Genomic DNA, 25,266 nt, shown 5'->3' on the forward strand with positions numbered 1-25,266 from the left:
CGCAATCAATATATTTGTCCCGGTATTTGCATATCGTACGTTGCACAAATTCATCCTCGTTTCCTTATTCCAATATTTGTAATACCAAATATGGTCAAACATTTAGGCTAACATATATGACGCAGACATGAACAAACACTGGAATTACCCAGGCGAAGGTGACAGGTTAAAATCATGGACCTACCCACGGAGGATTCCCTATTGTTGCTGTGACAATGCTCAGCACCCCCAGTAACAATAGAAAAAATCCACCGTGGATAGGTCCATGGTAAAATGATTGGATTACATTATAAAGGTAAAAGAAAAAAAATCGCGAACGATGATTGTTGATGTTTGTTGTACCATGGTCTTACATAATATAGTCAGGCAGCACATGCCTTCTGCTTCGAAAAATTGGCCAAGTCTGGGTTTTTTTTTCACTTTAATGTGATTGGTGATATTCACAAGGAACAACTTTCAACTTGGTGACAAATTTGTAATGGTCATCTTGATCATGTTAGGGGTCAGAATTAGGTCAATAGGGACCATTTTTAATATGGTCCGAATGAGTTCAGTGATAGATCAAATGGTGTGTCTTGTTATACTGAACAACAAAGAGTGTACAATCGTGTACATTCCTATAACAAGAGTGTCGCTTAAGCCCCTTTCACAATTGATGTACGACCATTTGCGACCTCTTGGTCGTGCGACAGGCTGCAACAGGCATCAATCGCCAGTCACCTCATAAGATCGCACATAGGCTTTCTCAGTTGCAACAGCTGTCGTACAACAAAAACAATCAGTAAAACCCATTGCACGAGTAAGTCTCTTATGATCCTATTGTGCTCGTGCGATCACATACGAGTGTTGCGCGAGGGATTGCGAAGGGATCGGTCGCATACATGCCAATGAAACGGTAGTGCAATGTTGCAAGCACTTGCGATCGGTCTTGCAACAGTCTTATGGGTCATATACTATCACACCCAGTCGCAAGACAGGTCTCTTTACATGTGGGTCGCTAGCGCATGTGCAAGTGTTGTACGACCTCCAGTCGAGTAAATGCGACTACCTAATTGTGCCATCTCTCGCACCCAGTCGTACAACGTTGAACAACACTCGCACGATGATCGCCCGGATACGACCTGATGCGAGTAAATCGATCGTTTTTTGATCGCGTTCGGATTTTGAACATGTTCAAAGCTCAGATGCGACCAGTCACGACCACCTCGAGTTCGTGCGACCGTCTACAAAGACTGCGTGTGCTCGCAAGACACCAAGAGGTCGATCTTGCATCAACAAGAAAAAACTGTTGCAGGCGGTCGTAAACTGGTCGGACGTCAATTGTGAAAGGGGCTGAACGGTCGCATACATACGAATGCAACTGTAGCGGAATGTTGTAAGCCGTAATGTCGATCGATCGGTCTTGCAACAGTCTTATATTATCGCACCCAGTCGCAAGATTGGTTCCTGTACGTCTCTAGCACATGTGCAAGTGTTGTACGACCTCCAGTCGACTAAATGCGACTATACGTAGTTGTGCCACCTCTCGCACCAAGTCGTACAACGTTGAACAACACACACACGATGATCGCCCGACCGATGGTACGACCTGATACGAGTAAATCAATCGTATTTGATCACGTTTGGATTATGAACATGTTCAAATTCAGATGCGACCAGTCACGACCACCAATCAATTTTCCAAAGGCGCTCGATCACACAAAACAAACAAACTCACACACACACACATATGCCTATATATATGTGTACATATATATATATCCATATATATATATATATATATATATAAATACACACGCACACACATATATATATTTATATATATATATATATATTTATATATATATACATATCTCACCACCAGATTAATGCGAGCGCGAAGCGCGAGTTGAAAATTTTGATATTTCGATCTGAAAAAAAAAATTGAGTTTAGTGGACATTTATATATATCCAATGAAAGATTATTGCAAATCGAAGTGGGAGTTCTTTTGAGGTTAAGAACTGAAAACGGGACCATATTCACCTATTTAATCATGGAAAGTATGGGTTTTTGTTACAGAAATGATGGAGCTGAAATTGGAGCTGAAATTTTTTGATATTCCAATCTGAAAAGTAGACATTTTGAGCACTTTTTTAGACGAAGAACGAGTTGTGTATCTCATTCTCGCTTGCTGATTTCTGTGTAACAATACAATCTTATTTTATTTTTAGCGCATGCGGAATTATTGGGGGAGCAAAATGATATGTTTGCCCCCCAATATTTTCATAGGTGGGCAACCGCAACTATAGAAAGCAAGGAAAATCAATATACATTGTATAATATGCATGACTGCTCAATTTTTTTCTAGATATGAATGTATGTCCATACATTCATTAATTTCTTGGAAATTCGGTGCATTCTGTTTTGTTTACAAATGACATCTCGCAAATTTCTTGTAGACAGAATTCTGACAATGATGGCTTTCCAAAGAGTTACGATTGATTGATCAATCGTAACTCTTTGTAAGACTTGGCCTTGATCTGTTTATTTCATTAATGTACAGCGCGTCCCAAAAAAAATGTCCCTCTGATATGCGGCTTAATAACTTCCAAAAATAAAAATTATTCTTAATGAAATGTATGGATATATGAAGCCCATCTCATGTACTAACTTCTATAAAAATTTCATTGATCTCGCTTCAGTGGTTTTGAATACACAGCCTATTATGTAACAGTGGTGCATTTCAGCCCATTCCAAGTTTTTATACATGCAACACTGCTTTGTGTTCTGCACTTTCTTGCATATCAACCCCCCTTGACCATTCTGACCAAGGAGATATCACCTCTATCTCCTTGTTCTGACCAAGGAATTCCCTGATCTGACCAGGGAAATCTCCATGATCTAACCAGGCTCATCAAATCATAACCTTCAGCCTGTTCAAAAGGGCAAAAACAGTATTTGACAGTTCATTTCATGTTTGATAAACGGGAGATGCACAATGATTGAGACAACAGGTCATGTCTGTTTCATGCATAATTCCAACAATACTGTATTTTTGTTTTCATTTCTTTTTTTAGTTTAATTAGATACTGAGGTCAAGTTCAATAATTTAGTGTAACTTTTTAAAAGAAAAATGTCAAAATTTTCTTTGGTATAGTTCCTTTTCGCAAAAGGTGATTAACTTGTGGATTCCCCCTTTTTCAGCTTATTTTACTCATCCATCATTCACATTTTCTTTCAAGTTGGTGCACTGATTCCCCTATCAATCATCAAACAAACTTAAATTTTTTATGCTTCTTGTCCTTCTGAACATGCTCAAGTTTATTATTTCATGAGCCTAGATGTGATTAGGTAATTATCCCTGCTCAGATCCTGGATGTAAGAATGGGGGTTAACATGCCATAGACAATGAAGAAATGCATCACTGCTGCAAACTTGGAATCAGCTAAAATGCACCACTGTTACGTAACAGAGTGTGTATTTAAAACCGCTGAAGCGCGACCAATGAAATTTTCATAGAAGTTCGAACATGAAATGAACTTTCTACTCATGAACATTTATTTTAGAATCCTACCACATTTTAGAATTAATTCAGTCCTATGTCAGAGGGACATTTTTTTTGGGACGCGCTGTATATCGTTGAATGTTTTTGATAAAAAGAATACATGAATTGAACTTCAAAATACAAATTTTGTGGAAAATAATACAATATGGGGAAGTACACCTCCCCTCCTGCTCGAGTCCCTAATCGACCCCCAGCGCAGTGCCACTGCCACTCAAGTAATGGAGCATAATTGTCAGTAATGTTTATGTTAGAATATGAGTCAAGGCAATGGGTGAATTGAATCGACTCCAAATGCTGATCTTAATTTAGCATAAGCAGTTGCTTCATTTGCTCTTCTAGGATGCATTGCCTAATATGCAGACGATATAATCTACAGACTGCACTTGAATATAGATATTACCAAATTATGGGGGTTATACGGTTGGACTACAGAGAGCCTCTCTCCAGAGACCCGCCCGGGGAGTTAAGGGGGAGTTGCTTGCCGATATGCCGTTCAAGCGTGTCTCAATCACGCACCTACGGGCCTTCCCAATTATAATGGCAACTCTCCGCCCTAGCCGTGATGTGATATGAGTACCAATGAATATTTGATTGGTGTAACCTATATGAGGAAGTAATACAGTTTTTTCCAGATCGCAATTGGCATACAGCTGTTTAACACAGAATCAAAGGACGATACATATAACATTGTGTAGAGTTAGAAAGGTTTTTAAAATTTTGAATGTACAGGTATATCCAAAATATCCTGCCCGTTTGACCAGTTTTGGGGAGTTAGGCAGCATTCTGAAATTATAAAAGTAAAAATATTCAGCACGCGCTTCGCGCACGCAAATAACAAGCCTTACGATCTTGTCTCAAACATGTAAGCTGGAAGTCTTCAAAACACCCCCTCCTCCATAAACAAAAATTATCCTAAAAATGAGATTTCTGCGCCTTAAGCATAACAGAAAATCCTTTAAAGGACAAGTCCACCCCAACAGAAGTTGATTTGAATAAAAAGAGAAAAATCCAACAAGCATAACATCGAAAACTTTGTAAAAACAGGGTAAGATGTTTTAAAGTTTTGCTTAATTACACAAAACAACATCTAGGGCGGTATGGAAATAAGGAGACTGATGACGTCATCCACTCACTGTTTATTTTGTATTTTATTATTTGAAGTAAGAGATATTCCCATTTTCTCCCCATCATCCCGTGAAACAAAGCTTTATTTTATTCCTCCCCGAACATGTGATTTTGCCATTTTATTAACATTTTGTGGTTCAGTAAGTTGGTCTTTAATATAAAATTTGTAAAATTTGAAATGTTGTATAATTCAAACAATAAAAAACAAACGGAATAGTGAGTGATGAACATCATTCTCTCTCTCATTTGCATGTCACTGTACATATAATAGTGTTTCATAAAATGTCATAATCATCTTACCTTACATCCGATTTTAATAAAAAGAACTCAACGTTTTGCATATGGATTTTTCTTTCTTAATTCAAATTCTGGGGTGGTTTTGACCTTTAAAGGAAGATACGCATTTGAATTCTAAAACGCAATTATGCACCATAGACGGTGCAAAGTTGCAGCTTTTAGGTTGCAAACGATCGAGTTCCGGGTGTAAACAATTAGTAGACTTGTTAACTGCAATAAAAGGGGTGAACGCTGCATTTTTTAGTACAAATGTCCCACTTGGCACAAATGTTCCTTGAGTCAAAAGAAAAAGATTCATCCAAAGAGACACGCTGTATCTATGCAAATAAGCAAGTAATTTGCATAAATTTGCATATTATGTCGATATGTAAAAACAAGTAATTCAGAATATATATTCACCAGAACTGCCCTAAAATTGGAAATAGAGACTTAGGGTAAGACAGGGAAGAAAATTGCCATAAAATAATTGGGATATCCTTGCTTATTATTACCTAATTTACATAAATTATGCAAATAATAATTTAAAAAAGTTTTTTTTAAGAATCCTGAACTGTTTTATAAATAACAGCAATTAATACAAAATGTCAACATTCTACATGAAAGAGAATATATTAGCGAAAACATCGATATGCTTCATGACAGTATTAGTGTCTTAATTTGCTTAGAAAGAGGGCAAATATGTCAAAATGTATGACGTGATATTGCGCTAAAACGAGACCAAGCAACCTCTATGTCACAGTCACACTCACGAATCGGACAATAAAGCGATCAATGGTATGTCATTCGAGATAACACAATCTCAACACAATAGCTTCCATCGGCTTCTCGTATCGCTTTTGTTGGTGTGTCTGCCACACCGTAATCTATGCTATATACAGGCAAAATGCATTTCGGTATCGGTAAAACACTATTAATTTATTTTACTTGTTCTAATTTGTTTCTCTTGGAAAATTTACAGGAGACATTGCTTTGCAGGTTACTACTTAAATGAAGCTCTGGCACATGAATCATGACGAATGTATCCCACCTCAATCCATATTTTAACTTATGTTAAAAGTGTGTAAAATATATGTCTTTTGGAAACCCCGAAGTGGCAAAACTGCATTCCCCGCGGCATTCCCGCTACTTTACGAAACCAGTTTGACTTGTATTATCGACTTGGAAAAGACAGATGTATGAGACATCAGTTAACATGTTTCCTGAAGATATTTTTTTTATTTAAGCCTACGTCCACGGGAGCCCTCCGAATTTATTCCATCCCCTCTGTGTATTTCGACACTAAAAAAAAAAATATCGTGTTTAAAAGATACCGGCAAGGCAAATTGTGTTTTTGGTATAATAAAGCAACTTTTATATCTATATTTCATATTTATCTATATTAATAATATTATTATTATTATTGTTGTTCTGCAGTTTGTAATAATGCTCTAGCACAGTAAAGGCTATAACCCAACAGGAGCATGCCTAGGATACCCTTTTCCCTTTTGGTTTTATGTATTCAAAAATAGTTTATTGTCTTTAGAACTCTTAAAAGATTACTTTTGTTTGTATTGATATCTTGGAATAGATTGAGGAGAAAATACTCTACAATTGACATGTAGAAGAGCTGTAGTACATTGAAAAAAGAAGCCACACGTAAGCTCTATAATACTCAAACCCCGTTATTGCTTCCACTCTATGTTAAATTTAAATATTTTCAGAGCCCATTCGGAAGAAATATACATTTCTACTACACACAGTAAAGCCTCTTTACTTTCTCCTCTTGAAAAAAAAACATAGAAGGCATTGTTTTATATCGCATAAAATAAGTTCGTGTACATGACGGTGGCCTGTCGAAGTTGCCCAACCCTTTATTTTGTTTTGACAATATATATTTACAATATCGTCTAAATGAAGCCCTCATCTGGAAAAGGGCACTTATTAAAGGCAGCATCTACATTATATAGAGGAGGCCCTGGTACTTGGAAGCGGGGGCTGAAGCACCCGCAAGATTTTCCGGAAGAGGGGGGGGGGTGCTGCGTGTATTATTCTCGATAGATAGCACCCCCTGGAATTCCGGCAGATGTGACAAAAAAAAGAAACGTTACCCAAAAAACTTCATTTTGTAGTGCAATCCTTTTTGTTTATTTGCCTGTAAAATTTATTGATGTAAATTTGAAAATAAAAAAAGGTTCAATGTAAAAATTTGGTCCCAAGAAATTAAACAAGCTTCAGCCCCCTCTTCCCAGTGCCAAGGCCTCCTCTGTATAATGTAGATGCTGCCTTTAATAAGTGCCCTTTTCCAGATGAGGGCTTCATTTAGACGATATTCTAAATATATATTGTCAAAACAAAATAAACGGTTTTGGCAACTTCGACAGGCCACCGTCACGTACACGAACTTATTTTATGAGATATAAAACAATGCCTTCTATGTTTTTTTTTCAAGAGGAGAACGCAAAGAGGCTTTACTGTGTGTAGTATAAATGTATCTTTTTTCCGATTGGGCTCTCAAAATATTTAAACTCAACATAGAGTGGAAACAATAAAGGGCCGTGTGGCTGTCCTTCAATTTACCACAGCTCCTCTACATGTCAGTTGAAGAGTATTTTCTCCTCAATCTATTCCAAGGTATCAATACAAACAAAAGTAATCTTTTAAGAGTTCTAAAGACAATAAACTATTTTTAATACATAAAACCAAAAAGGGAAAGGGTATCCTAGGCATGCTCCTGTTGGGTTATAGCATTTACTGTGCTAGAGCACTATTACAAACGGCAGAACAATAATAATAATAATAATAGTAATTATAATTATAATAATATCAATAATGATGAATGTAAATATGAAAATATACCTATAAAAGTTGCTTTATTATACAAAAAACGCAATTTTGCCTTGCCGATGGCTTTAAAACATGATATTTTTTTATTTAAAGTCGAAATACGGAGAGGGGATGGGGTAAATTCGGAGGGCTCCCGTGGGCTTAAATAAACAAAAATAAAAACTTTTTTTTCAGGAATCATGTTGTCTGATGTCCCATACATCTGTGTTTTCCAAGTTGATAATACAAGTCAAACTGGTTTTGTAAAGTAGCGGGAATGCCGGGGAGATGCAGTTTTGCCACTTTGGGGTCTCCAAAAGATATACATGATTCATGTGCCAGAGCTTCATTTAAGCAGTAACCTGCAAAGCAATGTCTCCTGTAAATTTTCCAAGAGAAACAAATTAGAAACAAATAAAACAAAATTAATAGTGTTTTACCGATACCGAAATGCATTTTGCCCGTATGTATCATAGATTACGGTGTGGCAGACACACCAACAAAAGCGATACGAGAAGCCGATGGAAGCTATTGTGTTGAGATTGTGTTATCTCGAATGACATACCATTGATCGCTTTATTGTCCGATTCGTGAGTGTGACTGTGACATAGAGGTTGTTTGGTCTCGTTTTAGCGCAATATCACGTCATACATTTTGACATATTTGCCCTCTTTCTAAGCAAATTAAGACACTAATACTGTCATGAAGCATATCGATGTTTTCGCTAATATATTCTCTTTCATGTAGAATGTTGACATTTTGTATTAATTGCTGTTATTTATAAAACAGTTCAGGATTCTTGAAAAAATACTCTGTTTTAAATTATAATTTGCATAATTTATGTAAATTAGGTAATAATAAACAAGGATATCCCAATTATTTTATGACAATTTTCTTCCCTGTCTTACCCTAAGTCTTTATTTCCAATTTTAGGGCAGTTCTGGTGAAATATATATTCTGAATTACTTGTTTATACTATATTGACATAATATGCAAATTTATGCAAATTACTTGCTTATTTGCATAGATACAGCATGTCTCTTTGGATGAATCTTTTTCTTTTGACTCAAGGAACATTTGTGCCAAGTGGGACATTTGCACTCAAAAATGCAGCGTTCAACCTCTTAACAAGCCTACTAAATAACAAAAAGTGAAATTTCGCCCGTCTTGTCATAAAGGGTGTATGTATGACATGGACCTGGCCACGGAGGATTATCTATTGTTACAGGGGGTTCTGTAACAATGCTCAGCACCCGGGCTCAGCACCCCCAGTAACAATAGACTAATCCTACGTTGATAAGTAACTGGTGCATGATTAAATCCCAGTAAAGCCACTGTTTCAGTAAAGGTACACAACTTATCCTTGATTTCTTAGTTTAAACGAACTTCCATATAACGACCTTTTCAAACTCTGTAGCCCAGTATAGTGTAGTGGGGCGGATCCACACTTCATAGAGCGTGCGAATGCCATGCCACCAACAAAACTGCGCCAAAACCTGCCATTGGCATACTCTGCACGCTCATTCTTCATCAGCGTGTTCTACTTAATACCTCACTCTCAATGTGTAGGCTAACTGTCTTTCTGCGGGTGCACACACATCATTCATGTCTTCCCATGACTTACGGACTCGGTTCGGATGTTGGGTAATACTTCTATTTCGTGCGTACCTGGTAACGATCCCACGCCGGGATTGAAGGGTGACTAAATAATACATCTCACTCAAGTCTGACTCGGATGCTGCCTTGGACATCTATCAAATCATCTCAATGTCTGATGTCTGCTTGGTGGTGGGGACTTGTTGAAGCGCCGTGGTTATTGTAACCATCTACGATTGACGAACAATCATTTACTTCTTACGGATTACCATTGTTAAGCAAAGATTCCTTTTCTGGAATTCGTGACGTATAATAACAATAATATTGGTCGCTTTAAATCGCTTCGGGATATCAGGTGAGTATTCCTGTTAAATTTGTTTTAATCAAGAACTGTTGATTAGTTTCGTTCGTATGTGTGTTTTTTTTATTCATGATCAGGGATCAATATTTTAACATTTTAAAATATGTTACGGATTACGATTTAAATACAGTGTGTGTGTGTGTTTTCTTTTCCTTATATGTTATTTATTCCGTGAGTGTGTGTGTGTTTGAGTTTTGTCAGGCTATCAATCAGGTATGATTTTTTACGTCTGGGACCGACCTTCAACGTGACCAGAGCTCGAACCTCTGCATCCGTTTGTAACTTCCCCACAGCTTGGATTACAGGCGCACGCCACAACGCCCAGTTGTGACGTCTAGGAACTAAATTATGTTGATTCCATGTGATTTTTGAAGTTTTTATCGTTTTCCATCACGAATCAGAGGACTATCTTTTGTAAAACTTTTTAAAGAATGATTATGATTGTGAAACAAAATTTCTTTTTTCCTTGACATCATTTTGTAACGTTGTATGATTGGTGGTAAGCATATCAGTTAAGTACTGTCATTATTTGTTATGAATATGACTGCGGCTTTTTAATGATGTAGAAATTCTTACTGCATGAGTTTGGGTTTCATTTTTCATTGAATATCAGAATTTGGTAAATGAGAAGACGTTTTATGATACAAAGCTAAACACGGAAAAGTTTTGATTTTGGACCCCCACACCCCCCCCCCCCGGCATAATTTCACCCTCTAGGAAAAGCATCTTAAATATGGTCCTTCTACCCAATAAGTGAAAAATAAAACATTAGCTGAGAAAAAAAAACGAACGCGTAGTCATTTTGAATGCTGGGTTGAAACGCCAGCTTTGTCACGAAAAAATAAATTGATCATCGATGAACGTACTATTTATCCTTTACTTCATGTGATGACCATTTAACCATCCTTTCTGATGAGTTCAAGGTCATGATTAATAATTCATTCATGAATGTCAGGAGAAGCTATCATAGAGAGTTCAAAGAATGCTTTTTATTCAAAGGTGTTCGGTTGAACTGGCAGGCCTTCCTTATCCATTTAACGCCTGCCCATCTCTCCATTCACTTAAACGCAGCTATAGACGGTATCTTCTAAGCTTGTATTCATAAATTTATTTTTAAGTTTTGTAAATATATTTACTAACGTTTGTTTAATCAATATTTCATCTTTATTTGGATCCACAATTTTATTTGTACGCTTTCTTAAATGTATGTAATTAACGGGGTTTTTGCCAATATTATGTGTTTTTGGATAATTAACATGTATATAATATGTTCTAAGTTTTAGGATCAAAGTTATGTTACGGATACTTGTTAAATTTTTTATCCTTCATATTAATTCCATATTTGGTCTGTTTTATGAAATTGCACTGATTATATATTTTGGGTATGATGCATAATTGATACTTTTTTAATCTAGAATATGAATAACCTGAATTTATTTGAATAGGAATGAAATGAAGCGAAAAGAAATAGAATGGGTTGAAATGGAATGAAATTTATGAAAACAAATGGAATGAAACAAAAAAAGGAAATTGATTTGATCAAATTGAAATGGAATGAAATTTATGAAAACAAATTGAATGAAATGAAAAAAAATGAAATTGATTTGATTAAATTGAAATGAATTGAAATTAAGTGACTGGAAATGCAAACGTTGTGGCATTCGGAGCAATATTGCAATCTGAAGCCACAGTCACAGCAGCAAAATCAAAATCTAGTTTGACAAAAGTTATTATACCTGTATTTGGTTTTCATAGGGATATTGGAACAACTGTTTCCAATTGAAACCAGTGGCCAATTGGTTCCAGTTAAAACCAATTGGGCAACTGAAACCAGTTGGCAATTGGTTTCAATTGGTTCCAGTTGAAACCAATTAGGCAACTACATCTCGGTTGTTCCAATTCCCCTATTAATACCAGTTGAATCCAATTGGAGGCAACTGGTTTCAATTGGTTCCAGTTAAAACCAATTGGAGACAACTGGTTCCAATTGGTTCCAGTTGAAACCAGTTGGAATGAACTTAAATAGTTACAAATTAATTAGCATTTGTACTAACTATTGCTCATGCCACCACAGATATTTGCTCCTTTCGACCAAAAGCGGAGTAAATGATTTCATTGTCTTCCTTATAAACATACATTTTCTGCAAGAATGAATGAGTGACGTAAGCATTAATCATGTATAAAAAGAATTGTTGAAATATATTAACCAACCTTTACTGGAACTGGGTGTTCCCAGTACAAATCCCATGGGAGGGTATATAATTCACGGGCACTGCTAGAGAGAACTCCAAGTTTTAGCAACTGACTGCAACATGACCCCCATGCATCAGTATACGAAGAAAGTTGCCAATAGTGAAAAATCCCTTTTCCTTTCCTTGGCTATGTTTGCCCCCCCCCCCATATTTTCTTGAGGTGATCGCCCCATGGCCCCACCACAATCGATCGGGGCCTCCGTCTCCTATAATTTCGTACCCATTATGTCTGAAATAATCCATTCTTAATTGCCACCATCACCCCTCCCCGACGAAATGAGATAGTTCGCAGAAAACACCGTTTTCAGAATACCGATTTGGGGGTCTGTTGGGGGAGTGTTAGATCAGAGAGATATTTAACATCAAAGTTAACACGATTTTCAGAATACCGCCCCTGAAGTTTATCGAGATGGTTAAAATCTCAATGCTTTCTTTCCTTCAGAATTATCAAACGCAATTACATGTTACAAGAAAATTTGAATAGGGCTTATGTGTCATACTATTGTATTATAGTTTAATCTGAAATTTACTATTAAAAGGGCAATTACTTTAGCATTATTCGTTATCATCGTAATTGTTTGGATTATAAATATCGTGATTATTATCATTATTATAACTGTCATCTTTATTGTCGTCATCTAATGAAGATGAAGATAGCAATAATGTTTTTGATAATGTTGATAGACAGGAAGGTAATAATAATAACATTTATGAAAAACATGAACTATTTTCAAAAGCATTTGAGAACACACTTACGTAATAAATCCTTCTTTAAAAACAGCGTTTTGCACTTTCTGGAAAGGGAGCTTCAAGAAATTAAGACAGTGCGAAATTCCTTTTGTCGTTAATTTTTTTCTCTGTTGCCTTTTAATCGTCTCGCAGTAACACACACACGCACGCACCCTCACCCACACTCAAACCACTGAACACCCACTTACACACACCCTCGCACATGCCACCGCCCCAAAACACATAAAGCACCCACATGTGCGTGCACGCATCAGCCATAAGCCTCTCACACACACACACACCCACACATCCCTTACACGCACATACCCGATCTGTCACATGCACATACCCGTGTCTACTTATCACAGTTATCCCTTTACAACATACTCGATTAATCAAAGAATATCGATCATTCAAAAAAGCTTTCCACATCCTTGACATGCTTGACGCACCTTAATTCTTTAATCTTAGATCCCTTCTCGACTACCTTCTGCCTTATTCCATTAAAATTTTACGTTTTTCACTTTCCGGAATTCTGTTTCCACCACCTTTCACGAATAATACATTTTAAATACCGGAACATTTCGAATCCGAGGTGTTAGGTATGGCAGTAGAGGCGTGAAAGGTGTAATAGGAAGAACGTTTTTTCACCATTACGTTCTTGATTGCAATAAAAGTGTTTGATCTCCGCGCATAAATTGAAGTAGATGTTTGACATATATGTATATATGCATATATATATATATATATATATAATATATATGTATATGTATATATATATAGTTTTCCATTTTATTCTTGCAATATTACGTCCCATAAACCGATATATTTTAAGTAATATGCTCTAATTAATACTTCTTTAAAGTAGATTTCTCAATACGTTTTAGCGTTTTTATTTGGAATTATTTTCATACACAATTATTGTATTGTTTGTTCGTATTTCGATCTCCCAACTTATCATGTTATTGATTATTACTTGATTTAGTCATCACTATAACCTACTATCTTAGACTATTTTACGTTTCCTCCTTGTGTACACCCTATTGCGTTTCCTTTGTATTCAAATGAATAACTTTTCAATTTCACCCATTACCCGTTGGCTACACATGTATATACCGTACACTCTATGCAAAAGAAGGGGTTTTCTTTCTAAAAGAAAAATAATCAAATACTGTATGTATTTGTTCGCAGGTTTTCTAAGATGGCGGCTTACTTCTGTTACGTCTGTGTTGCCTTCTCGCTCCTTGTTGATGTGATATCAGGACAGCTTACTTGTAAGAAGTATCATAAGAATTACCACTTCTATCATATCCTACATGTTCATTCCTCTTCGCAATTTAAATACAACTTTTCTAATATACTGACATAAAGCAATTGTATTGGTTGAATGCGAAATTATCTTCTAAAGTTCAGCCATTGTTGTTAATTATAGATTTGGTTGAATAGCAAAATGATAAGATATCGCCTTTAGACTTCAAACAGTTTTGCTGCTGAAATTATGCAACAGCCCCACGGGTCAAAACAACTCCAGAAAACCTAAATCTATTAAGTTTTTTTTTTCAATGGCACTAGTTATCATAATGAAGAAAATGATGACGGTTATGATGACATTTCTACCATATTATCATCCAGAGGGCCAACAGTGATTTGCCGTATCAATAACTTTATTCATTTATTTGTTTATTTTTCATGTATTTATGTATTCATTAATTTACTCCTTATTTCAATTACTTACTTAGAAGTAGCAATAGCAGTAGTAGTAGTAGTAGTAGTAGTAGTAGTAGTAGTAGTAGTAGAAGTAGTAGTAGTAAAAGAAGAAGTAGCAATAGTAGAAGTACTAATGTAGAATTAGTAGAAGTATATAGCTGTAATAGTAGGAATAGTAGTTATCATGGTTATAGTAGTAGTAGCAGTGGTGGTGGTGGCAGTATTAGTAGTAGTAGTAGTAGTAGTAGCAGTGGTAGTGGTGGCAGTATATAGTTGTAGTAGTAGTAGTAGTAGCAACTGGCCAAATAGCAACATCGGTAGATGTATAGTACAATAGAGGTGTCTTCGGACTTTGAACCACAAGGTCCGGGGTTCAAATCCCACCGAAACACTCGCGTCCTTTGGCAAGGCATTTATCTACATTTGCCACTCTCCACCCAGATGTAGTATATGGGTAACTGGTAGGAAGGAATTCCTTGAATGCTCGATGCGTCCGCTCAGGGTAGCCGTGCTAAAGCTGGGGAAATAGTATGCAGCGCTTAGAAACATCTGTATTAAGCGCTATAAATGTTGCATATTATTATTGTTATTGATATTATTAGCGTTATTATTTTTTTTTATTATAATTATTACTATTATTATTGTAAAAGTAGATTTTGTTTCCCCTAGGCGCAGAGAACCCTAAACCAGTCTTCATGTCTACTGAACTTGAAATCGAAGCTGACGAGGGATCAACAATGACTTTACCATGTGTATTCTATAATATTACAAGTGATTTCCAGATCTACTGGTATGGTAAGTTAAAGCAACACTTTACAATTTATTGTACACACACTCACACACACACCCACACACACACATATATATATATATATATGACGATATTACGTTCCGCGTGTTGGACATAGATGATATTAATGAAGCAAAGTGGTAACACATTGTACTTAGTTCCAACTGAGTTTATTTTGAACTCCAAATTTTCGACGTTTTAACATACGTCTTCTTCATACGTTCTTGTCATTACGTGCTTTCTTGTATGGATCCCTGAAGAAGACGTATGTTAAAACGTCGAAAATTTGGAGTTCAAAATAAACTCAGTTGAAACTAAGTACAATGCATTACCACTTTGATTCATTAATATATATATATGTACCCACTTTAGTTTTGAATAATCAACTTATCGGAAACACGATGTGATAAAAATAATAGTGCCTGCCTACTGAGTGCACATACTTTTGGAGAAGTTCATAATAGCAATAATAGTAATGATACTAAAAGGGAGGAGAAGAGGAAGGAAAGGAAGAAGAAGGAGAAGAAAAAAAGAACAAGAAAGAAGAAGAAAAATAGGAAGAGAAAGAAGAAGGAAAGAAAGAAGTAATAGAAGAAGGGAAAGGAGGAAAAGAAGAAAAAAATAATACAACATCAGCTACAACAATAAAAAGAATGATATTTTTAAAAGTAATAATTTAATTTATATAGCGCCTTTTCCAGAGGATACAAGGTGCATCTATTATTATGGCGGCTTTGTTGTTTTCAACATTTCGGCTTAATAAACGCTAATTTGTACGCGTTCACAATGAATAAGACAGTGTATTTCTTAAACTGACAACATATAAGTTTTAATGTTATTTTAATTGTTTTATTTCTCGATATTCTGGAAGTTATTTGACCGTTTTTTATCGTTCTTTCTCATTTTGTATACTTCTTTTTCTCAATCTGTCCCACTTTCTCAATTTTTCCCCAACTTGTCACTAACAACCCTATCTCCCCCTCTCTTTCTCTATCTCACATACCCACGCACACCCTCAAACCACACACACACACACACGCACTCGTTCTCTACCCTCTCGGTTTACCCTCCCTCTACCACCCCCTTTCTTTGCCCTACTCCCCTCCCCCTTCTCTCTCTCCCTCTTTCTTTATTTTTCTCACTCCTTTTTAACCCCCTTTCAAATCCCTAAGCCGGAAAAGAAGACATATTCTGGAACAATAACCCCCAGACTGCTGCGGATAATTACGCGATCGCCTACAATAAAACCAATTCAACGAGAAGTTCAAATTTGACCATCAGAGGTTTAAGCACATCTGATTCGATGACTTATCTTTGCCGGGCGAGTTCATCCAAGAGGATTTGCAGGGTCCAAGCCGAATTCAATGTCAATGTAAATTGTGAGTATGCATATCCCATGTATCCAGGTCCAGGGGCGGATACCGTGTAGTCCTTAAAAAGGTCCGTATCCAAAAAAAGTAGTTACCACCACTCACATGCCCCTTTATCCCCACGATCCTATCCCCTTTCAACCACCTCCCCCCCCCCCCCCCCCCTTCCACATCCCTTTTCTCTTGATCCCCTCTACAAGGCATTAAGTCATCAATGCAAAATGAGGACTTGTATCACTATGTTATCTACCACGCCAAAAACATCAAGAAGTCGCCCCAAATTAATTTCTAGATTTTTATTGAGCTTCATGAAGCGCATCCAATGTTTAAAATTGATAGCAATCACGTACACATGTACTTGATTGAATGTAAAAGAAATTTAGAGAGTGGTTCAAAGGAGAAAACAAAATGTTTGAAGTTCGGAGTACTCTCAGGCATGATATGTGCCTTTTGAGCAACCTCTATGAATCTTCCAAATTTTCCGGAAAAGCGGGTGTAACTTTAGAATTCAAATTTGAAGGAAAAGGGTTATTCTTTCAGTTAAGCAAAACCCATAATGTTTACTTTTTGAAGAAAAAATTATTTCTTAGCTATTTACAGAGCCTTTCCCTACAACTCGTGGTTGGATTTCGGGTGACTGGTCACATATTTAATCTACATCTATACGATGAAAATAAACACACTCCCCATGTCATGTGTTTTCCATTATATATCTCCTGCAAGCTTAAATTGATCCGGATTGGTTATGAAATATGTAATAGACAGAACTTGGTGAGACTGCGGGGTAAGTGTCTCCGAGGGATAGCCTAATCACCAGCCGCTTTGTAAACGACGTCATTCAGTAACAGTTCGGTAATTACAATATATTCTTAACAGACCGGGCGCTATTGATATTACGTGCCTCAGTCTGTAATATTGTCTTTAAAAAGATATTAAAGAGAAAGTCTACTCTTGAAATAAATATCTTTCTATCAAAGCATCAATCGGGACGTAGTTTTTTATCATTATTATTATTATCATCATATTATACCATTTTTAACATCTTTATAGAACATGATACAAAGACTGAGCACAATTGTATTCTAATGAGCGACCTGGGGAGCGTTTCATCAACATTTTTGTCCGACAAGTTGTCAGATCTGGCAGCTTTCCCTGATTCTGATTGGCTGACAGGTACTGTTACTATGGTAATTGTCGGATAAAACAAGACTTGTCGGATAAAATCCTTTCATGAAACGCTTCCCAGATCAATACAAAACGATTTAAAAACATAATAATGAGCAGCTTAACTGAGGTTCATTTTAACTTATGCCGTGTTCTAACCCTAAGCTACATTCTCAAACAAATTTTACCCAATATTGGGTAAAATGGGAACATGCATGTTTGTTGGGTAAAAAGTTACCAAATATTTTGTAAATTTTACGCAATGTTGTCCTTTCTACCAAATATTGGGTAACTTTTACTCTCTGTTCTATTGTGTACAATTATGGGAAGCCGAAAATGTCAATTGTTGTTCACATTGTATGTTTCATATGTCTATAGCGCTCTTTCCTCATTGCTTTTCACTTTTTTCACAAAGGAGTTATATGCTCAACTCAGTGACATCTAAACGAGAGAGTCCATGGTGTCTCTCATTCACTGGTGTCTCTTTTTATTGTTTAAAATAGAAAATATTTCATTTTCTATAAACGGGCTTGATAATAAGGACCAACTTGACAGTCATAAAATGTTAGGTCAATTATAATTCCGCATGTTTAGGACGGAATACATCTTCGTTTCACACTAAAATCTGGATGAAATTCGAATATTTCATACAGCGCGTCCAACAAAAAACGAAACTGAGATTTATCGATGATTTATCATAACTTAATAACAAATACAATAGACAAATGACCTACCATTTTAAAGCTTAGAATCTCCTCCTTCATTTGGAATTACTTTAATCATTTCTCATTCACGCATGAGTGAGCAAAAACAATTTGAAAATGGGATTCCAAAAAGTCACTTTGCGGGCCGTATCTGGGTTTTAAAAAGAAAACCACATTTTTAAAAAGTCCAATATCTGTTCTTTAATTTGATACCTCAATTATAGAAAATGGTCAAAGAATAACAATGTTCTGGTTATTTGAAATAAGGCTTGAATTTCAATAATTTCATAAAATGAAGAGGTTTTACAGGCTAGCGTTCAAACTCACTCGACGCTCCGTTTTGTTGACGATCAGCCATGCATTAACTCTCGGTTTCATTTTTTTTCTGGGACGCATACAGACCAGGATGGACATAGAACTTTTTTATTCAGCGACATTTAAAAACGCCATAACTTTTTTTAATTTTACATCAGATTTTGATGACATTTTCAGTGTTGTGCTTGTTGGATGTTTCTCCTTTTATTCAAATCCACTGTATATTGTGTGGAGCTGTCCTTTAAACCAGGTGAGACTGGTGCAAAAGCTCCTCCTGGAATGTATACAGTTTTCAACAGAATGTTCATATTGTGTTCACACTGTGGAACACACTCCTTCACACTTAAATGTGAACATTTTAACAGGACAAATCGCAACTTCAACCAATCCATTTTGTGACCATGTGAACACACAGTATCGAGGTGTCCACACTGTGAAAGTCATTTTTCATTTCATTTATATATTGTTTCTGCAACTATTCAAATACAAATATCTAACAATAAAATATGAACTAGGTTGTATTTGCTATAACACGTTTGAAGAAGGTTGCCGAGGTTGCCGCTTTAAGCCTAGCTTGACTTTGTAGCAACTCCGTAAAAGTGTGAATCCTTCAAATTCAAATTTATTTATCTCACATCTCTAAAAAAATACAATACATCGAGATGAAATCGATAAAATGATTCCATAATGAAATAGAATAAAACAACAATTACAATTGTAAAAAAAAAACACGACAAAATAACAAAATACGTAAGGTAATGAATTGGATGTGAAGTAGTAGCAAACTTTTCACACTTTTAAATAAATTTGATTATTTATGAGAGTGAATCATATGTCCAGTGGAGAATCACACAAATAAAATGATGCCGGTGTGAGAGTTAGTTAATTGACTTAATTGTCCCACAATGCACCCCGACCTTCGAAACACGACGACGCCATCTTCACGACACCCCCGTCTTCAATTTTCTTTCCCGATTCGATATTGAAAATATATTCGACTTACACGCCTATCAAGCCATAGACGTATGAAAGGTGTGCTCGTCATTGCATTGATGCCAGAAATTAATTTTGCCATCTATGAATAATGAAATTCAATCTACCGTCCCAAGCAATCGGTCGCGGTTTGTCCCTCCATTAATAGCCGATTAGGGCGAGAAGGAGTGTACATGGTGTCCCAGAAAAAAATCGGTTTGACAAGCACTAACAAGCATGCAGGTATATGTAAAATCCCTGAAGAAGTAGAGCGCATAACAATCATTCTGCCGTACTTGGGCATAAGGAGGGAAGTTACAAAAGTATAATTTGTTGTAAATGAGCATGTGTGTTCGTCATTTACATAGGCGTCGATGCGATTTAACAGCTTTACAATATCTTTCTATAGAACGATCATTTCTTCCCCAAATTTTGCCTTAACGTAAAACATACAAAGTATGTTTCAGAAACAACGATAACTCAAATTTGATTGATTTGTCACTTCCTTCCTATTGCCAAAGTTGGGTAGCCCGTTTCAAGGAATACCCTTGCTATTTCGAGATTTCAGCAATATATCACTTGTATATATGTTTTAAATGCCATCATGACCTTGATAATACGGGCCATCATGTGTTACACATACACTTTAATCACCTCAAAAGAATTGAAAATCATATTTTTATGAGACACCAGCAAACAAATTAAATAAACACTTTATTATTGTTATTATTATTATTATTATATTCATAATTAATGTATCAACTTACCCCAAATTGGTATATATCACAAAGTTATGATGATATGTCCATGAAGGTGAAATGGATATTCACGTGGTCACGCCAAGGCAGCCCAGCTAAAGCCGGGGTAATAATAATAGCAGGGCGCGCTGGGAGAACAGTTTTCAGAACTGAAGTGGCTTCCCTGGTTTTATATACCAATATTATTATTATATATATTTTATGTATATATAATGTTGTGAATGTAATTGCAACCTCTTCAAAAAAAGGGTTACACTTCGTAAGCTTCGTAATTCCGAAGGTTCTTTATTCCGAAGGTTCGTAATTCCGAAACACGTAAATTGCCTATACCTCGATGTTCGTTAATCCGAAAACGAAAAAGGGTTCGTTAATCCGAACATTTGTGGCGTTATTCTGACGGTTCGTTATTCCGAAGGTTCGATAATCCGAAAACGAAATAAGGTTCGTTGTTCCGAAGGTTCGATAATCCGAAAACGAAATAAGGTTCGTTGTTCCGAAGGTTCGTTAATCCGAAAACGAAATAAGGTTCGTTAATCCGAAAACGAAATAAGATTCGTTAATCCGAAAACGAAATAAGGTTCGTTAATCCGAAAAAATAAGGTTAGTTAATCCGAAAAATGAAAACCGGGAAAGCAGAGGCAAGGGGGGGGGCGGGGGACACTGTTGCCGTTCAATTGTTATGAGGATGGGAAGGCAAGGGCGGCCGAACGAATTTTCGTTTTGGGGTAAAGCCAAAAAATGAAACTCATACGTCATACTTGAAGTCATTGTGTTTGATAGTGATTAAGTAGAGAAAATCTTTTTTGAAATGATTTCTTATTATGGCAAAACGTATATTTAGGCTTTATTTTTCGGGAGAGTATAATGAGCGAGCGGCTTGGTAAAACAAATTTAAAGGTGAAGTTGTAAAACGTTTTTTGGGGTCAATTATTCTTAAAATGGCATTATTGCGAGGGTGAATCACAAGCCCAAACTTTAGGGTATTTCAATAAAAAATGAAAATAAGTTTTTTTATATCCGAGCAAATTTTCTGTTGTCATTAAAAAGATGCGCATCTTACTACAGAATTAACACGAGCGCAAAACGCGAGCTTAAACATACTGACCAGAAAAGGAACCTGTTAAAGAAAGCATTTAGTGACCTCTTTAGGATGCATATTTCACCAATCGAATAGAGTGCGAAGCGCAAGCTGAAAATTTGCAATATTCCAGCCTGAAAACTTAACTTAACTTGTAAACTTTAAAAAGGGTATTTTATTTCGAAAAAAACACGAAAAACGGCATATTCATTTTTGAAAAAGGAACTTTCCCATTTTGGAAAATATTCATTTCCCTGTTTTTTATTTCATTTTTGGGGTGCAAGTGCCCCCTGCCTCCCTCCCGGCGGATCCAACTTTCGTCAAATAGGGGGGGGGGGATTTTTTCAGCCATATTTTCCTCGATCGGCAGCTTAAAGTTGATTTTTGTTTGTTTCTTTGAAAGGGTAGTCCTAACAGTCAATAATTAGCTTTATACTTATAAAATAAAGTAAATATGTAATAACATGATAAACCCTTTTTAAATAATGCGAGCGCGAGCTATATATTTTTCTTATATGATGGGCAATATGTTTGTGATCTTCAAAACGAGATGCCTGTGTAACTAAATTTAGATGATAACTGCGAGCAAGAAGCGCAAACAGAAATTTTAAATATATAAGCTCTGACCTGATCTAAAGGGGACATTTTAAGAACTTTTTGCAGTTAGCCATGAAGACGATGCGTGTTTCAACCAGTGGCGGCGGAACGTATTTTCCTGGGGGGGGGCAAAGCCAAAAAAGGAGCCAAAAGGGGCAGTTTGGTGCAAACGTATATTTTCACCATGAGATTATCAGTGATAAATTATATATTTACGTTTCATTTCTGCGAGCGTAGGGAGCAAGCGGTGTGGGGGAAAAAATCAAATCTGAAGATGTAAACTTCGCCTTTTTGGTCAATTACTGTTAAAAGGGTATCCTTGTGAGATGTTGCGAGCGAATCACGTGCTCAAACTTTTGGAAATTTCATGTAGGCCTAGAATGATAATAATGATATAGATATTATTTACCCAGGGGAGCCACTTCAGTTTTGAAAACTGTTCTCCCAGCTATTATTATTTTTTTACAAGAATACTTAGAATGTCCAGTTTTCAGGTTGAAAAATCGGAAATGTTGGCTTACGTTTCTCGCTCGCATCAAGTATTGTTTATTGAGAAACTCATTCCTGGTTACAAAAAAGTATAAAATATCCAGTTTTCAGGTGGAATATCACAAATTTTAAGCTTGCGGTTCGCGCCCTCATTATTTAGTTCGTGAGATATATATTCTATTCATGAGTCACTAAATGCAGTCCTTAAAAGATTACTTAGAAGCCGGTTGCATAAAACTTTTTACCTGAGAAAACTCTGGTAAAAACTGAAAACTAAGGTTAGTCTGATTTCCACCATTGACTTTAGCACAAGCCAAAAACTCCGGTAAAAACAACCTGAGTTTTCTCAGGTAAAACGTTTTATGCAACGGGCCCCAGGTTAGTATATAAACAATTGACAGCTTGCCCTCGAGTTAATTCTTTAGAAAGATACACATCTTTCTCACGATTACAAAAAATGCTCAGAATGTTTAAGTTCAAGTCTTTTTACATGAAATGTCCATTAGTTTGAGCTTGCGATTCGCGCTTTCAAGGATCATTATTAGTATTAATTTTATTTTTATTACCAGCAGAAGCTGTTATTAAAAATGACATCCCCTCCAATACAAATCCTATTATCTAGAGGTTACTCGCACGCGACCAACACACTTGATCCCCTGCATCTTTAAACCATTTGCTTAGGCAGCAATTGCTCAGATAAAATCGAAATTAGCCTATATATGCTTGATCAGGGCGCCTATTCTTAATGAAATACATGCTTTTGGCCACAACACACGCATGTATCATCGATCGTTATTACTATCATTGCATAATATCGTGTAATCTTGTAATGACAACACCGTTTTTGTTACCAAAATGAATAATTTTCATTTTCGGAAATACGAACCTTATTTAATTTTCGGATTAACGAACCTTATTTCGTTTTCGGATTGACGAACCTTCGGAATTACGAACCTCATTTTGTTTTCGGATTAACGAACCTTCGGAATTACGAACCTTATTTCGTTTTCGGATTAACGAACCTTCGGAATTACGAACCTTATTTCGTTTTCGGATTGACGAACCTTCGGAATTACGAACCTTCAGAATTACGAACCTTCGGAAATACGAACCTTCGGAATAACCGAACCTTCGGAATTACGAAACTTCGGAATTACGAAACTTCGGAATTACGAATGTATGCGAAAAGAAGTACACACGTTAACATTTTCGTCATACTAAAATGTCCCTCGGTTCTCTTTCCTTTCCGGGAATCTTCTTTGAATACCCTGTACTTTCTTGACAGTGTGGATGCCAAATATTAGAGTAACCATTCGGGAATACCGTTAGACATGGAACGACTCCTCGCCACGCCCAATAAATATTTCAGCAGATAGTTCTTCCATGTGATACCTGCCATAACATCATATTTCATTTTCTCGAGTTGCGGACATGGGTGTGATTTAGGACAGATGTAATATATGTCGGCATCGGGGAATTTAAAAGGGGGTATAATTAAAAGGAACCTGTCTACAGTTGTATTAAGACTTGTGTATTAAGCTGATTTTGAAAATGAAAAAAAATACATCTTGCGGGATTCTAAATTTGAAATTTGTTGTTTAAATTAAATATATTTATTGTATATTCCTCACACCAACCAAATATATATTAATCTTCATCTCCCCTTTTTGTATATTGGCATTTAATATAATCATGCATGCTTACATATAAACTTACATGTATGATATTGTTATGTCATGATTGTGACGAACAGACAAGTGAGCTAAGTATATTTGTACATGTACATAATGTATATGGACGATTCTGCTTCAGTTTATTGAAAAAATGTAGTAAACAATAGGAGGCTGATTTTTTTAAAGAACGAAACATGAATTGTAAACATTGCTTGGTTTTATCTTGATTAGCTATCCATGATATAACAGGGGTAGTCATTCTCTCCACATATCAATTGACACAGTTTACATCATTACATTCGATATCCCACGTGATTATATTTCTAACTTGGTGATGACGTCAGTCTTTTGACTTAAATGGCTGGCTACGAATGGACACCATTGTGACGTCAGGTGTGTCCCAACAGAGGAAAGTGCTTTAAAGTTTAACGATCGATGAGCAGGATAACACGTATAATTGAAATCCGAAAGGTGCCTACCTTCTTAATAAGGTATAAAATGTGATAACTACATCATTATTGATGTGTGTTTGTGTGTGTATCCAGACGTCCATTTGGGTAAATATAAATTGGTTCTTTAAAGGTAAAGTCCATCCCAGAAAAACGGTTGATTTGAAAAAATAGAGAAAAATAAAACAAGAATAATGCTGAAAACGTCATCAAAATCGGATGAAAAAAAAAGAAAGTTATGACATTTTAAAGTGTCGCTTATTTTTCCCAAAATAATTCTATGCTCAACTCAGTGATATGCAAATAAGAGAGTTGATGATGTCACTCACTCACTATTTCTTTTGTTTTTTTATTGTTTGAATTAAACAATATTTCAGTTTTTACGGATATGACAAGTATGACCATCTTGTTTGAACCACAAAATGTTAAAACCATCAAATTCCACATCTTAAGGGAGAAATGAAACTGCGCTCACATGACGATGAGGGGAAAA

The 25,266-nt window shown here is 36.1% G+C and overlaps 1 protein-coding gene across 2 annotated transcripts in view; it reads left to right on the plus strand.

Annotated features, from left to right (window-relative positions):
* The first annotated feature begins 9,116 nt into the window (after positions 1 to 9,116).
* Positions 9,117 to 25,266, plus strand: part of LOC121420229 (limbic system-associated membrane protein-like) — a 34,060-nt gene continuing 17,910 nt past the window's right edge. Inside the window, exons 1-4 of one of the 2 annotated variants that reach the window (XM_041614791.1) lie at positions 9,117 to 9,720; positions 13,899 to 13,981; positions 15,084 to 15,209; positions 16,377 to 16,583. In XM_041614791.1, coding sequence (XP_041470725.1) covers positions 13,909 to 13,981; positions 15,084 to 15,209; positions 16,377 to 16,583 — 406 coding nt within the window. In that variant the 5' untranslated portion in view covers positions 9,117 to 9,720; positions 13,899 to 13,908. The remainder of the gene's footprint in view (positions 9,721 to 13,898; positions 13,982 to 15,083; positions 15,210 to 16,376; positions 16,584 to 25,266) is intronic. The other variant, XM_041614792.1, reaches the window with a different exon arrangement.

The sequence above is a fragment of the Lytechinus variegatus genome, chromosome 8 (genome assembly GCF_018143015.1).
Source record: "Lytechinus variegatus isolate NC3 chromosome 8, Lvar_3.0, whole genome shotgun sequence".
In the NCBI taxonomy this organism is placed as follows: domain Eukaryota; kingdom Metazoa; phylum Echinodermata; class Echinoidea; order Temnopleuroida; family Toxopneustidae; genus Lytechinus; species Lytechinus variegatus.